Source organism: Peromyscus eremicus, chromosome 14 (assembly GCF_949786415.1).
Source record: "Peromyscus eremicus chromosome 14, PerEre_H2_v1, whole genome shotgun sequence".
NCBI lineage: Eukaryota > Metazoa > Chordata > Mammalia > Rodentia > Cricetidae > Peromyscus > Peromyscus eremicus.
The window spans coordinates 3261555-3279279 of record NC_081430.1 but is presented as its reverse complement, the minus strand read 5'-3'; the positions used below and the strand labels follow the sequence as shown (position 1 = coordinate 3279279).

Below are 17725 nucleotides of genomic sequence, written 5' to 3'. Positions count from 1 at the left end.
GAAATCTGAACTGCACTTATTTTCACAATATCAATGTTAAACTCAAAAGAAACAACTTCATTGACTAAATTTTAATGTTTCTAAAGTGAAAGGCAACCTTAATTTTTTCTAACCCTCTAACAGGGTCTTGAAGAAAACAGGTAGATTTTTCTCTCTTGTGAACAAGGATAGCAAACCATTATCATTAAGAATGTCCACATATAAATAGAGCTATTGTGGGAACCATGCTCTTTCTAACATAGCAAGCCTAAGAAACCACCAGAAATAATGAATATACCTCAGGCAACAGAAGCACAAAGTTAACTCTACATGTTTGTTAGAATTTTCAAGTCCTTGCTCCTAAGACAATTTCAGTACACCTAATAAGTACAGCAGGTCATTTAGAAAAACAGAAACAAAATATATACCCATTCTTTGCAATTCAAAAAATTTTAACATGAACAATATTCAGATATAAAATTTATACTAATCTTTTTTCCTAAATACAATTTATGCAATCAAGGTTTTCTTAAACAAGCCAAGCCTTAGGGGAACAATGTGTACAAACTATCAGTAGTGTATATTCCAAACTCATTATTCCTATATTATGATATGACATAACTTTTCTGAATGAAGGTTTATGTTAAGGCTTAAGGTGTAAACACTTTAGAAGGTAACTTAGTGAAATTATTGTTCACTTAAAAATAAGTATCATCTCATAAACAGGCTCCTGAATGTTCAAACTTACATTTAAAATGCATTTACATCTTGCATTTCTAGAAAAGGCACGTTTTATATAGAAAAGCAGCAAAATTTTAAACCCACCAATTTACTGAAAAAGCCATTACTTTTTATTAGAAACAATAATGCTTCTCAAGATGTTGGCAACAAGGCATAGTATAGCACACATTTCATACAGTATATTTCCCCCATTTAATTATATTCCAGAAGGGGGTGGGATGCCTCCTTGGCTGTGGGAAGCTGACGTATTTGATGGACTATGTAAGCTGGTCTCCTTGTATACAAACCAAGCATTTCCTCCCCAAAGTATCATATTCAGAAAGCCAAAGATCTATGAAAGAGGGAAAAAAAATATAAAAATCTAATATTTGCTTTAATATACATACAAAGCAGAATAAAAAACTAAGTCTATACATACAGTCCATCGTACAAATTTTGGATGCATAATGACTTTTTTTTTTTTTTTTTTTTTTTTTTTGGTTTTTCAAGACAGGGTTTCTGTGTAGCTTTGGGACCATGCGCCGGTCTGCCTGGTGCATAATGACTTACTATATTCAACATGCTAATACTCTAAATCTGTCACATAAAACAACAAAAATGAAAACTTTTTACTTCTGCACATAGGATTACATTTGAGAAAAGCGGTAACTCCCTTTTATTATTCTGAATTTAGACTTTGGTATTCCAGGGTGAAAAGGCTCAGCAGGAAGCCGAGTCTGTATCTCTTAAGGTTTTCACTTTTCTTCCATTCTCTCTTCTGACCGCCCTCTGCTATTCCAACACCTGCAGCCAGAATTCCACTTCATACCCTGCACTCATCAACACACAGGAGTTTTCTTCCCCCACACACACAGGACTGATGAGCCTACCCACCTTATTTAACAAAGCCCTTCAGTGATCAGTGACGGTGACTTACGAAGTTAAGAGTGGGTAAGAAGCTGAGGAACTACGTAACTAAAAAGCAAATGCTTCACAGTTTTGTGTAAGTGCACACAAAATTTTTATGAAATTGTCCCACTCACAGAACTACCTATCAATAAAAACTGTAAGTATTGACGTTTACATTACAGAGTTATTATCAAGAATGTGGGCAAACTGCTTTAAAAAGCAATATTGAGTTCCTCTTATGGAAAAGCATTTTCTGGAAAAAGTGTTCCAAAATAGAATATATTCAATGTTACTGACAATCAACTTCAATTTGATGAAATTGATGAATATAATGAATCACATATGTTAAATTTTACAGATTTAAGAAACTCTTAAAAGTGTTCGTTTTATATACTCCAAGTAAAGCAAATGTTAAGAGAACAGGCACAAAGTCAGATCTGGTTCAAAAGTTGTATCTCCTCAGAGAACTGTAACACATACGCTTCTTAGCTGTACAACAAAGCTAACAATGCTGCTTCTCATATTCCTCTCAGAATGGCTGAGTAACTTCACAGATACTATAGCACAATGGTTAGCACATCTTTTCAATACAAGTTACCATTATTAGTGTCTTTTAGTCTTTAACAGGTAATGCTTTCCATAAATAAATAAATAGATGTGTGTGTGTGTGTGTGTGTGTGTGTGTATCTGAATTAGAACCCAAGTAGCTTAGTAAAATAAGAATCAATTTACTCACACAGAGATTATTGAAAGTTACTTTCTTAAATGTTGTTCTAGTAAATGAAACTGTGCAAGCATCAGATACTTACCACGGATACATTTAGGGATCCCATACTAGTCACGGAACCAAACTGACACGACACTTTTGACACACAAGGATCAAGTTCCTTAATAATATTGTGTCCAGTAGCTATTTTAATATCTGTAAGAGCTTTAGCCCAGGCTGAGGAACTCACCAACCACAAAAAAGTGGCCACAAGAGTAACAATAAAGTCCTAGAGCAAAAATAAGCACCAGTTAGTAAGCAATGAATTTAAAAGCAGCACATTTCCTATAAGCAATAAAGAAATAAGGATTATGTTTAATCCCATGGTATCAAGAAATGGTCCTCACAATGTACTTTATATAAAAGGTCATTCAGTCTAATCACCATTGGTGTTCACTGTTTCTAACACCATGCCGGAGACACAGTAAGACTTAATCATCTCCTTAGAAGTTTACAACCTAAATCTTTTTTTTTTTTTTTTTTTTTTTTTTTTTGGTTTTTCGAGACAGGGTTTCTCTGTGTAGCTTTGCGCCTTTTCCTGGAACTCACTTGGTAGCCCAGGCTGGCCTCGAACTCACAGAGATCCGCCTGGCTCTGCCTCCCGAGTGCTGGGATTAAAGGCGTGCGCCACCACCGCCCGGCTACAACCTAAATCTTATTTATTTTTGAGGCAGGGTTTTGCTAGTCTTGAACTCAAAGCAATCTTTTTGTCTTCTTGCAAGAATGGCTGTGTGTTCCTTTAAAAAAAAAAAGTTTTAACTTTGGTATATGTGTGTATGCCTACATGTACACATGGAGAACAAGAAGTAGGTCAAGTGTCTTCTCTATTGTTTGAGACAGGGTCCCTCACCAAAGCTGAGGCTCACAATTTCAGACAGGCTGTCCAGCCAGCAAGCCCCCAAGACCTACCTATCATCTCTGTATGTAACACTGAAACTGCAGACACTTATGCCCATGCCCAAACTGTACATGCGCTGGAGACGGGACTCGGATCCTCTGGCTTTCCTAAGTGCTTCATCCCTTAAGCCGTCTCTCTAGCTCTGAAGTCCACTTTTTATTACACAAAAAGGCAGCTTCCCAAGATGTCACCATAATCTTAGCCATGTATTCTGAGACTCATACTTCACCCTGTTGTCAACAACAAGTGCATTTCTCCATAATCTTTGTTCTGTTTTTCTTTTTGAGACACAGTCTTACAGTGTAGCATTGGCTGGCCTGGAACTGGATGTATTGACTAGGCTGGCCCTGAACTCAGAGATCCACCTGCCTCTGCTTCCTGAGAATTAAAGTGCTGGGATTAAAGGTGTACACCACCAGACCAGGTGTTTTTTTCATCCCAACTACAAAAGCCTTTGATCCAGCTTAGACCTATAAACCAACCCCACCATTTTTTCTTTTTAACTGCCCCTCACTTCCCTCGAGTCACTTATATTCTAAGTTATAATCCCTTGCACACACAATATAAACTCCCTATCCTCCTACTTGCTTCTATGTTCAGATAAAATTCTCAGTCTTGTTAAAAACAATTGTCCAAGAGATGGATTAATGAAGTGGTTAAAAAAAAAAGAAGACAACACAACCAAGTCTTTTAAGTTTCATGACTGAACTGTAAGAATGTTCATTAGGGGCTAGAGAAATGGTTCAACGGTTAAGAACACTGGCTGTTCTTCCAGAGGACCCAAGTTCAACTCCCAGCACCCATATGGTGGTTCATAACGTCCTGAAATTCCAGTTTCTGAGTATCTGACACCCTCTTCTGGTCTCTGTGGGCCCTAAATGCATGTGGTGCACAGACATATATGCAGACAAAATACCTATACATGTAAAAATGTAAAAACCATATTCTCTAACTATATAAAATTACATATAATACATATAATTATATATAATACGTGTGTGTGTATACACACACACAAACACACACACAATATATACAGTTTAAATGAAAATTTCCTATCTAGGTCAACAATGTTCTCCTCAAGATCCAAAAGCCATAGACTTGCTAACAGAAACGCTAACACCAGGCCTAGAGTTGTCCAAGAGACCCCCCCAACATTACATGCTATTGCTGTTGCTGTTGCTTGCCCCCTAGAGATGCAAGGTAAGTTCCTATTGCTGAAGATACTGTGCATTTCTGACACAGAACCCAGAGGACCTGAGCTAGATCTGAACCGAGAGTTTCCTCCCTGAGGACTAGCTTTCATGGTACCAGAAGGCACCATGCGAACTTCCAAGGGAGGAAACAACCAATGGTCTTATTCAGCTATGATGCCTATGAATCACAATGACCAGCATGGCATGCACACTGTGGCAGAAACCAACAGCTATTTAATTGGATGTTAGGCCTCTTCAACAAGAGGGAAATCATGCCTGGTACTGGAAGCCAAGCCAACTACCCAGAGCTAGAGAAATCATGGATCTTGAAGGAAACCTACAACTGCTACTCTGCTAAATAAACCAGCATAATTCCTAACTACATTCTAAATATCTACCTCTATACCCACAGATAAAGAAACTTTTCTTTACAGCAGGCAGAGACCATCACAGAAAACCACAGCCAATACGTCTATAATATAGCTCCTGCATCCAAGGCTCAGGGATCTTGCAGAAGAGGAGACAGAAAGAATCTAAGAGCCAGGGGACAGGAGATTTGCTGTGAGATCATGCCTCCTATAAATGTCAGAGAAACTATGCCCATGAAACCTCATCAACATGGCTGTCTAAAGATTTGAACAAGTAGACATGCTATTATGTAAGGAAGAGAGCTGAGGAGGTCTCAAGCCTAGACAGAGAACTATAGACAACTAAGGAATGTTCAGAGTAGGAGAAATAGTCTTTCCAATAAAGAGGCCCCTGATTGGTTATCCAATACCAAGTGGTCAGTCCTGAAATCATCCACATACAAGTAGCATCATATGAACTGAGCAAGTTCTATTCATATATTTAGGGAAAAAAAATATAATAACAATCAAAGAAAAAGAGGCCATGAATTTGAAAGAGAGTAAGGGGGGGGGATACATGGGAAGGGTTGGAGGTAGGAAAGAGAAGAGGGGAAATGATGTAATTATAATTTCAAAAAATTACAAAAATTATAAAAACAATGTTCATTTTATTAACAAAAAGATGAAACAGTATCTTTTGAACTTGAGTAGTTTTCTATTAAATTCTGTTAATTATTACATTCCCAAAAATAAACATGAAGGTTTTAATGTTCTGAATATTTTCTTATAGAAGTAACAGAGAGAAAAAGAAGAAAAATCTCCTTACCCAATCTTTCCTGTTGGGGAACTAAAAAGTATCCACTGGACTGGTTACAAAGACACTGTGAGTATGAATCTGTGTAATGTGAAGTTTATTTTAAGTCTCACCTTACTTATCTGGTCTTCCTGTGAATTCATGAACTAAGTGGGAATGGCACTACGTGTGCCTCTAAGCACTATAAGACATCAGCTAGTGTATGTTAACAGCAAAGCTAACCCAAAACCAGTTACTCCAAACCCAGAAGTGAGTTTTAAGGCTTATCATGGAAGAATTCTTTAAAATAAGAAAAAAAAATTAATGAAATTACATTTTAATTATCTTGGACCAGAGAGATGACTCAACAGGTAAAGGTGCTTGTCAGCAAGGCTGACAACCTGAGTTAGATCCAGGGACCCACCAGGTGGAAGGAGAACAGACTCACACAAGCTGTCCTCTGACCTCCACATGGGCACCATTGCATGTGCACACACGTATACTCACACATACACCCACAAAAAATAAATGTTAAAATTTTTAAAAGATTTTAATTATCTTACCAGCCACCTTTTAGTCATACAGTGAATAAATATTTGTGCTTAGAGGACAAAACCAAGGGTTAATTACACAAGCATGGTATTTGCATTTGAGCTCTCTACTTCCTCTTGTCCATTGAAACTAAACCGTGTTCATCAGAGAAAAGAAATAGTGTGGCTGACACTCTGCATTGGGGAACACTCCCCTCTTTACTCCTCTCCTCTGCTCTACTTTTGCTGCAAACAGATATTTCCTAAAAACTTGTCTTTAGAAACCTGATAAAACACCACTAAAAAATTCCCTCAAGGTTAAAGTTAGAGCTTTGACCAAAATATGTCAAATATCTTAATTTTCAGTTATTTTCTTCCTTTTGAATTCTTGGCTAAAATATCAGTTTTTCTTCTGGTCTTGCTTAATTTTGTATATGTGTATATAAATGCTGTGTGTAACGTGTGTGGAGGCCAGAACTGAGTGTCAGGTGTATTTCACAGCTATTCTCTATTTTCTGAGACAAGGTTTTTCATTGGGCCTGGAGCTCACTCATTTGGCTAGACTGCCTGGTCAGTGAACGCCACACCGCTAGTCCTGGGGTTACATATTTGTATTTCTATGTGAACTCAGATCCACAACACCTGCATAGCAAGTACTCTACCAATTGAGGCATCTTCCCAGCCCACTGGTTATGCTCTTTAAATCTGATTTGCTGATAACTAGATTAACGTTAACAGCCACATACTTCAAAAGTAGGAACTTCCCTAAACATGATACAGGAAATAAACTATGGTAGAAGAAAAGTGAGAGGTTACTGTGGTCCCTACAAATTAGACTCATCCTCCTAGACTCTAGTTATATAGCAGTCTAAGTGAATCGTTCAACCTAGAGACCTGCAACCAGTAAGTTAAAATATGATTCATGAAAGACTTTAGAATTTGGAAATCTTTTTTTTTCTGTGTTTTATTCTTGATATTCCTGATTTGTTGTACCATTAAATCATCTGCTACTTAATATAAAAAGTACTATATTAAAAAAGAAAACTTAGACTCAAAAATCTGAAACTGAAATACTTAAAATCCTTTAGTGCAAAATTCAGAATAATGCTAATCAACAACAAACTTATTCTTATTAATCAATAGCACCTAAAAGTCAATTTAACATTTAAAATTTGAGTATATAAAAATTTACTTTTATTACACAGGCCCCACCTCCACTGACTGGGAATAAGGGGTGGGTCCCCAAGGCCCCGCCTGGACAGCCCAGCTATCTAGACCCTAGGCCTCCAGGGGCACATACTGTGCCCCAACCCCCCACATCCCAGTCTTAGATACTGGCAGCAGCATCCTCCCCATCCCTTGCCAACCATCTCATACAGCATGGCACCAGCAACCACCAGAGCCACAGGCCCCACCTGTAACAACTAGAAGAAGAGGAACTCCTGGAATCACAAGCTCCACCTGTACAAATTGGAGGAAGAAATAGCTAGATGGCAGTGTAAGAATACACTAAAAACATAAAGAGCAATATGGCACCACCAGAAACTAGTGGTTCTATAACAGCAAGACCTGAACACCCCAACATGGATGAAGCAAAAGAAAACTACCTTAATAATAACTTTATGAAGATGATAGAGGCCATAAAGGGGAAATGAAAAATTCCCTTTAAGAAATAGAGGAAAAGACCAAAAATTAGAAGAAGTCAATAAATCCTGTACAGAAAGCTAAGAAAAAAAAAAAAATCAAACAAGTGAAGGAAGCAGTTCAAGACCTGAAAATTGAAATATAGGCAATAAAGAAAACATAAACTGAGGGAATTCTGGAAAAGGAAAATCTGAGTAAATGAACAGAAACTGCAGATGCAAGCATAGCCAACAGAATACAAGACATGGAAGAGAGACTCTCAGGCATTAAGGATATGATGAGGAAATAGATTCACCGATCAATGAAAATGTTAAATCCAGCAAATTTTTTAACACAAAACATCCAGAAAATCTGGGACACAATAAAAGATCAAACCTAAGAATAATAGTAATAGAAGAAGGAGAATTCCAGCTCAAAGGCACAGAAAATATATTCAACAAAATCACAGAAGAAAACTTTCCCAACCTAAAGAAGGACATGCTTATGAAAAGACAAGAAGCTTATAGAACACAAAATAGACTGGACCAAAGAAGAAAAAAAAAAAATCAAACCACTAAACATACAGAACAAATAAAGAATATACACAGCAGCAGAGGAAAAAGGCCAAGTAACATACAAAGGCAGACCTATCAGAATTACACCTGACTTCTGAATGGAAACTCTGAAAGCCAGAAAGTCCTGGACAGACTTTCTGCAGACACTAAGAGACCACAGATGCCAGCCCAGACTACAATACCCAGCAAAACTTTCAATCACCATAGACAGAGAAAACAAGATATTCCATGACAAAACCAGATTTAAACAATACATACCCACAATTTCAGCCCTATAGAAAGTACTAGAAAAAAAAACTCCAACTCAAGAAAGTTAGCTGCACCCACAAAAATACAGGCAATAGATAAACCTCACACCAGCAAATCCTAAAGAAGAGAAACACACACACACACACACACACACACACTACCACCCACACCACCAAAACCGAAAGTAACAGGAATTATCAATCACTGGTCATTAATATCTCTTAGTATCAATGCACTCACCTATAAAAAGACACAGGCTAACATAATGGGTATGAAAACAGTATCCATCCTTCTGCTGCATACACCACCTCACCAGGCGGTGGTGGTGCACGCCTTTAATCCCAGCACTCGGGAGGCAGAGACAGGCGGATCTCTGTGAGTTCGAGGCCAGTCTGGACTACCAAGTGAGTTCCAGGAAAGGCGTAAAGCTACACAGAGAAACCCTGTCTCAAAAAAAACAAAAAAAACAAACAAACAAAAAAAAAAGAAACACACCTCAACCTCAAAGACAGACATCATCTCAGAGTAAAGGGTTGGGAAAAGATTTTCCAATCAAATGGACCTAAGAAACAATAGATGGTGTAGCTATCCTAATATCTAACAAAATACACTTCAAACTAAAATTAATCAAAAGAGATGGAGAAGGACATTTCATATTCATCACAGGAAAAATCCATCAAGATAAGTCTCAATTCTGAACATTTATGCCCCAAATACAAGGGCACCTACATCTGTAAAAGAAACTTTACTAATCACACATCAAACCCCCGCACCCTAACAGTGGAAGACTTCAACACCCCACTCTCACCAATGGATAGGTCTGCCAGGCAGAAACTTAACAGAGAAATACCAGATGTTATGACTCAATGGACTTAACAGATATCTACAGAACATTTCACCCAAACACAAAAGAATATATCTTTTTCTCAGCACCTCATGGGACATTCATTCCCTAAAATCGACCACATACTCGGTCAAAAAGCAAACCTCAACAGATACAAAAAATTGGAACAACCCTCTGTATCTTATCAGATCACCATGGCTTAAAGTTAGAATTCAACAACAACACAAATTGCAGAAAGCCTACAAACTCATGGAAAGTGAACAATGCTCATCTAAATCATCACTGGGTCAAGGAAGAAATAAAGAAAAAAATTAAAGACTTCCTAGAATTCAATGAAAATGAATGCACAACATACCTAAACTTATGGGACACTATGAAAGCAGTGCTAAGAGGAAAGTTCATTGCACTAAGTGCCTACATAAAGAATTTGGAGAAATCTCACACAAGTGACTTAACAGCACACCTGAAAGCTCTAGAACAAAAAGAAGGAACGTCACCCAGGAAGAGTAGACAAGAGGAAATAATGAAATAGAGGGGTGAAATCAATAAAATAGAAACAAAGAGAACAATACAAAGAATTAATGAAGCAAAGAGTTGGTTCTTTGAGAATATCAAGAAGATAGACAAACCCTTACACAAACTAACCAAAAGGCGAGAGAATATCCAAATTAACATAATCAGAAACAAAAAAGGGGATAAAACTGAGGAAATCCAGAGATTCATTAGGTCACACTTCAAAAACTTGTACTCCACAAAACTGGAAAATCTAAAAGAAATGAACAATTTTCTGGAGAGGCACCATATACCAAAATTAAATCATGATCAGATAAACAATTTAAATAGACCTATAAACCCCTAAGGAAATAGACAGTCATTAAAAGTCTCTCAACCAAAAAAAGCCCAGGGCCAAATGGTTTCAGCACAGAATTCTACCAGAATTTCAAAGAGCTAATACCAATACTCCACAAATTGTTCCACACAATAGAAACAGAAGGAACATTGCCAAACTCTTTTTACTAGGCTACAAATACACTGATACCCAAACCACACAAAGAAGTAACTAAGAAAGAGAATTACAGACCAATCACTCTCATGAACAATGGTACAAAAATATTCAATAAAATATTGGGAAACCGAATCCAAAAACACATCTCCCCCTCAAAAAAAAAAACAAAAAAACAAAAAACAAAAAAAACATCCACCATGATCAAGTAGGCTTCATCCTAGAGATGCTGAGATGGTTCAACATTCGAAAATCTGTTAATGTAACCCACCATATAAACAAACTGAAAGGAAAAAAAAAAAAACCACATGATCATCTCATTAGATGCTGAAAAAGCCCTTGACAAAATCCAACGCCCCTTCATGATAAAGGTCTTAGAGACATCAGGGATACAAGGAACATACCTAAACATAATAAAGGCCATATATAGCAAGCCAACAGCCAACACCAAACTAAATGGAGAGAAACTCAAAGCGATTCCACTAAAAGCGATTCCACTAAAATTAGGAACAAGACAAGGCTGTACACTCTCTCCATATCTATTCAATATAGTAAGTACTCAAAGTTCTAGCTAGAAGCAGTAAGACAACAAAAGGAGATCAAAGGGATACAAATTGAAAAGGAAGAAGTCAAACTTTCACTATTTGTAGATGATATGATAGTATATACAAGTGACCCCAAAAATTCTACCAGGAAACTTCTACAGCTGATAAACACCTTCAGTAATGTGGCAGGATAGAAGATTAACTCAAAAAAAAAAAATAATAAATCAGTAGCCCTCCTATATACAAATGATAAACAGGCTGAGAAAGAAATCAGAGAAACATCACCCTTCATAACAGCTACAAATAACATAAAATATCTTGGGGGTAACTCTAATCAAACAAGCGAAAGACCCATATGACAAGAACTTTAAGTTTTTGTTTTTGAAAAAAATCCCAGGAAATGGAAAGATCACCCATGCTCTTGGATAGGTAGGATCAACACAGTAAAAATGGCAATCTTACCAAAAGCAATCTACAGATTCAATGCAATCTCCATCAAAATCCCAACACAATTCTTCACAGACCTGGAAAGAACAATACTCAACTTCATATGCTAAAACAATCCTATACAATAAGGGAACTTCTGGAGGCATCACCATCCCTGACTTCAAGCTCTACTATAGAGCTATAGTAAAAACAGCTTTGTATTGGCATAAAACCAGACACATGAATCAATGGAATCGAACTGAATACCCTGACATTGTTCCACACACCTAGAACACCTGATTTTTGACAAAGAATCCAAAATTGTACAATGGAAAAAAGAAAGCATCTTCAACAAATGGTGCTGGCATAACTGGATGTCAACAAGCAGAAGACTGAAAATAGATCCATATTTGTCACCATGCACAAAACTTAAGTCCAAGTGGATCAAAGACCACAACATAAATCCAGTTACTCTGAACCTGACAGAAGAGAAAGTGGGAAGTAGTCTTGAACGCATTGGCACAGGAGACCACTTCCTAAATATAACACCAGTAGCACAGTCACTGGGAACAACAGTTAATAAATGGGACCTCCTGAAACTGAGAAGCTTTAGTAAGGCAAAGGATACAGTCAATGGGACAAAATGGCAGCCTACAGAATGAGAAAAGATCTTTACGAACCCCACATCTGACAGAAGGCTGATCTCCAAAATATATAAAGAACTCAAGAAAGTAGATTTCAAAAATACTAAATAATCCAATTAAAAAATGGGGTACAGATCTAAACAGAGAATTCTCAACAGAAGAATCTCAAATGGCCAAAAGACATTTAAGGAAGTGCTCAACATCCTTAGTCATCAGGGAGATGCAAATCAAAACGACTCTGAGATTCCATCTTATACTTGTCAGAATGGCTAAGATCAAAAATATTGATGACAATTTTTTGGAGAGGATGTGGAGAAAGGGGAACACTCCTCCACTGCTGGTGGGAGTGCAATCTTGTACAGCCACTCTGGAAATCAGTATGGTGATTTCTTAGAAAATTGGGAATCAACCTACCTCAAGACCCAGCAATACCACTCTTGGGCATATACCCAAAAGATGCTCAACCATACCACAAGAACACATGCTCAACTATGCTCATAGCAGCATTATTTGTAATAGCCAGAAGCTGGAAACAATCTAGATGCTCCTCAATCGATAAATGAATAAAGTAAATGTGGTACATTTACACAATGGAGTATTACTCAGCTGTTAAAAACAAGGACACCAGGAAATCTGAAGGCAAATGGATGGAACTAGAAAAAAAATCATCCTGAGTGAGGTAACCCAGACCCAGAAAGACAAACATGGTATGTACTCACTCGTAAATGGATATTAGACACAAAGCAAAGGATAACCAGGCTACAACCCACAACCCCAGAGAAGCTGGGTAAAGAGGAGGACCCTAAAAGGGTCATGCTTTGATCGCCCCAGGAAGGAGAAATGGCCAAGTCCTCCTGGATAAACTGGGAGGAAGGGTAGTGGGGAGGGAATGGAGGGGGGTGGGAACATGAGGGATACAGATGGCCAAGTTGTGGGAGGGACTGAGAAGGAGAGTAATGAAAGAGATATCTGGACAGAGGGAGCCATTGGGGGTTAGGGAGGAATCTGGTTCTAAGGAAATCCCCAGAAACCCTCAAGGATGACCCCAGCCAAGACTCTTAGCAATGGTGGAGAGGATGCCTGAACTAGCCTTCCCCTGCACTCAGATTGGTGTCTACCCTAGCTGTCATCTAGAACCTATATCCAGTGACTGATAGAAGCAGATGCAGAGACCTTTGGCCAAGCTCCTGGAGTTCAGTTGAAGAGAGGGAGGAGGATTATAGGAGCAAGGTGTGTGTGTGTGTGTGTGTGTGTGTGTGTGTGTGTGTGTGTGTGTGTGGTGTGTGTGTGTGTGTGTGTGGTGTGTGTGTGTCAAGATCATGATGGGGAAAACCATAGAGACAGTTGACCCAAGCTAGTGGGAGCTCGCAGACTCTGGGTTGACAGCTGGGATGCCTGCATGAGACCAAACTAGGCCCTCTGAATGTGAGTGACAGTTGTGTAGCTTAATCTGTTTGTGGGGCCCCTGGCAGAAGGACCAGGACTTATCCCGGGTACATGAACTGGCTTTTTAGAGCTCATTCCCTATGGTGGGATGACCTGCTTAGCCTTGATCCAGCGGGGAGGAGCTTGGTCCTGTCCCAATTTGATATGCCAGGCTGTGTTGACTAACTATCCAAAGGAGGCCTTACCCACTATGAGGAGTAGATGAGGCGTGGTGGAGTGGGTGGTGGTGGTGAATTAAGAGAATGGGAGGGAGGAGGAACTATGGTTGGTATGTAAAATGAAAAAGAATTTTTAAACAAAATAAAATGTAAAAAAAATGCTTTTATTATTTTAAATTTGTGTGTGTGTGTGTGCGTGTGCGTGTGTGTGTGTGTGTGTCTAGGGAGGGTCAGGGAGGCCATTAGGAGGTACTGGATCCCGCTGGAGCTGGAGTTATGGAGAGTTATGTGCATCCTAACATGGGTGCTGGGAACTGAACTCAGGCCTTCCAGAAGAACAGTATGTGCTCTTAACTGCTGAGCCATCTCGCCAGCTACTGAGTTTTACTTTTATAGATAAGAAGCATGGATGGAACTAGAAAACATCATCCTGAGGGAGATAACCCAAACCCAGAAGAACAAACATGGTATGTACTCACTCATAAGTGGATACTAGATATAAAGCAAAGAACAATCAGACTGCAACCCACAGAACCAGGGAGGCTATATAGCAGGGGGACCCTAGGATGACTGTGGCTTATAATAAGCTTTGGCTTTACTCAATTACTGGGCAAGCCTCAATGAAACATTTCACTACTAGGATAAGAATTTATACTGTATCAAGCTGATAATAGAAAAATAAATAAATAAATAAATAAATAAATAAATAAATAAATAAATATGAAAAAAAAAAAAGCATCCATTTTGCTGGGCATGGTAGCATAGACCTGTATTCCCAGCACTGCAGAGGTAGAAGGTTTAAGAGGTTCAGAAGGTTCAAGTTTATCTTTGGCTAGTTAGCAGATCAGCCTATGCTACATGAGGCCTGTCTCAAAAACAGCAAAACAAAAAAGTACTCATCCTACATTATACTAGCAAAAACCATTGATGAAACCAACTCTGAAATATCTGTATGCCCAATAACATCATTCTAATACAGAAAAATATTCTGACTCCCTAAATGATATACAACTAGATTGTTTTAGTTTTATCACAAAGAAAGCTCTTTACAACTAGACCTTAAATACCGACTTAAGTGCAATAATTTTTAAATTATTAGATAAAATGCAAGAAAGGGCTCATTGTTTTACTTAGTAAAAAGGAATTTGTTGGCATAATGACAAAATGCAAAAAAAAAAAAAGATTTTTTTGGGAAGCAGAGGCAGGTGGATTTCTTTGAGTTCGAGGTTAGACTTGTCTAAAGAGCAAGTTCCAGGACAGCCAGGACTACACAGAGAAACCCTGTCTCGAAAAACAAAACAAACAAACAAAAAATAAAAATATTACCAGTATGACCAATCTGGTCACTTTTAAGGCAAAGCTGAAATGTCCAAAGCTTTAGATTACTATTTTGTAATGAATAAACACTTTAAAATGTTAATACCAGAAACATTTTATGAAAACTAGCTTTCTTATACTTTTCCAGACAAAAGAAATAGTAAATATGCATGATATAAAACTATTTTGTTCTTTACTTACCATTTACATTCCTATGATCCAAGCAGCAAAAATTAAAAATAAATTGGTAAGTATAACTTATCTTAATAATTCCTTCATATTAAAGTAGCTTTCTCTTTAAGTAAATTCACAACTTCTTCAAAGACTTCAGTGCTTCTTCTCATAGGTACAAAATGTCTAGCATCACAAGAACCTGCACACTACCACTGACTTTAAAGCTATTCCTTTATAGTGGAGGTCTAACATAAAACCATGGCTTATCTCTGGACTTGGCACTGATAATCCAGGAAGGACAGGCTACTCCCTTAACCTCGAAGATTATGTGATTTCTAGATCAGTAGACTCAGAAGCTCTAAGAAAAGTATCAAGTTTTCAAATCCAAATCCTTTGTTGGCATCTCAAAGGATCAAATGTAACTTGCTGATCCCAGTGATGATGAATAAGAATTATCTGAGTCAGAGTTAAGCATAAAAGTAGTCGTATACAATGCATAAGGTGGAGCTAAACAACATTTTATTTAAAAAATTCAGATTTGATCTTTGGGCCACGCTTTGCCGATAAAGAAAATTAAGCTCGCTAAAAAATGATAGTGGCATAAGAGGAGTTTTGAGGAAAGAGAAAAGAGGTGAGAAGTAAAGATCTGACTAGTACAATCTGCAATTCTTCAAATTAGAGATATTAATTTCTTTTTTTGTTTGGTTTTATTCAAGACAGGGTTTCTCTGTGTAGCTTTGGCACCTTTCCTGGAACTCACTCTGTAGCTCAGGCTGGCCTCGAACTCACAGAGATTCGCCTGCCTCTGCCTTCCGAGTGCTGGGATTAAAAGTGTGCTCCACCACCGCCCGGCTAAGATACTAATTTCTTAAACTCTTAACCTTTAGCTACTTAAAACTTAATGATTTAATCAAATATTCAAAGGTTTTCCAGGTTTATAAAACCAAAACCAACTCTCTCTGAATTATAAACAGGCTATGAAAATTGGATTAAACTTAATAACTGAAGAAAGCTCTCCTCATGTCAAACACACTTAGGTGGGTAATCCTCTATTTACCTTTAAATGTAACTTAGCTTATACTTGGCCACATTATTTCTGTAGAGACATAAGCTGATTACTTACAATCATGGGGAGTTTGCGACTGTCCCGGTAGAGGTTCGTGTAGCCTACATAGAGCACAAGGGCCGCAATGCAGTACAGGAACATAAAGACAGCGAACGTGACATAGAACTGTGCGGAGGAGGAGTAGTCACCTATGAGGACGTGGTTCTCCCATTTCACATCACACACATTGACATTTGGGGGTGAATGGAACGATGCCTGATTCAACCTATTAAAAAAGACTTAAATAAATACAGGAATCACTGGACTCTTAACAGAGAAATACTTAAGCAAAATACTGACATTTCAAAATATATTCCCCAAATAACTACAAACATTTTCTTTTTAGAAAAGATTCAAATACTTAGCTAAACCAAAAATTTCATACTACATATAACCATAAATTTATTTAGTAATAGGTTTATGGCAGATTGAATATAAATGGAGTCAAACAGTTCTAACATTTAGACACTATCTTCCTGCAATAAGAATGTATAATATTAGAAGAGATTATAAAAAAGTCTTTTACAACTCACATTTCTATGCTAGGAGGCAGAGGTGTGTGTCACTAGTTCTAGGAGAAACAATTACAATGATATTTTTCTTCTTCCTTTTTTAAAAAGATATTTTCAACCAACGCAGAGACCTGGTTTTAATTTATATTTTATGTGTATGGATGTTTTGCCTGCATCAACGTCTGTGCACCACCTGTGTGCTTCACACCTGCAGAGGCCAGAGGAAGGCATCAGATCCTCTGGAACCAGAGTTCAGACAATTGTGAGCCATGTGTTGGTGCTGGGAACTGAACCTAGGTCCTCGGAAAGAGCAGCTAGTGTTCTTAACTGCTGAGCCATCTCTTCAGCCTCATGATTCGTATTTCAGCCCTTGATTAATGAGCTGCTAAAGGAAAATTCACATGGCCTTACATTTACCCATTTGTAAATTAGAAAACCAATTATCATTAAAGATGATGGTTACTGTAACAAAATGAACGGGTAAGAGATAGAAAGGCTTTGATGATTAGCAAGCTCTCAGGATATATGGATCTTTAATGTAATATTTTATTTGCAGAGTGTAGTAGTGCAGGCCTTTAGTTCTAGCACTCAGGAAACAGAGAAAGGCAGATCTCTACGAGTTCTTGGGCTAGCCTGGTCTACATAGCAAGTTCCTGACCAACCAGGGCTACATAGTGAAATCTTGCCTCAAAAAAAGTTTTTAACTATCAAAACATCCTTAAAATATTTTATTTCCAATGTATTGGTTAGAAAATTGAGTCTTTGAGAGGTCAACTAAAGCAAAGCTAAGCAGAAGATTCATATCTTAGACATAGATATTCACAATAGACTTTTCAGTGGAAACTGAAATAGCACAGAAGAGACCTGCTACTGTTTATTTTCCTTTAAAAGTAAAATAAATATGGTTTTATACTTAAGAAACAAGTATACTTTATATATGTCTGAAAATGACATAAAACACTATTA

At 37.7% G+C, this 17725-nt stretch overlaps 1 protein-coding gene across 2 annotated transcripts in view; it reads right to left on the bottom strand.

The window, feature by feature from the left end:
- Positions 1-807: 807 nt before the first annotated feature.
- Sypl1 (synaptophysin like 1) overlaps positions 808-17725 on the bottom strand; it is a 29585-nt gene continuing 12667 nt past the window's right edge. For both annotated transcript variants that reach the window (XM_059279898.1, XM_059279897.1), the window contains exons 4-6: positions 16266-16473; positions 2418-2603; positions 808-1051 (exon numbers count right to left, since the gene is read on the bottom strand). In XM_059279898.1, coding sequence (XP_059135881.1) covers positions 917-1051; positions 2418-2603; positions 16266-16473 — 529 coding nt within the window. In that variant the 3' untranslated portion in view covers positions 808-916. The remainder of the gene's footprint in view (positions 1052-2417; positions 2604-16265; positions 16474-17725) is intronic.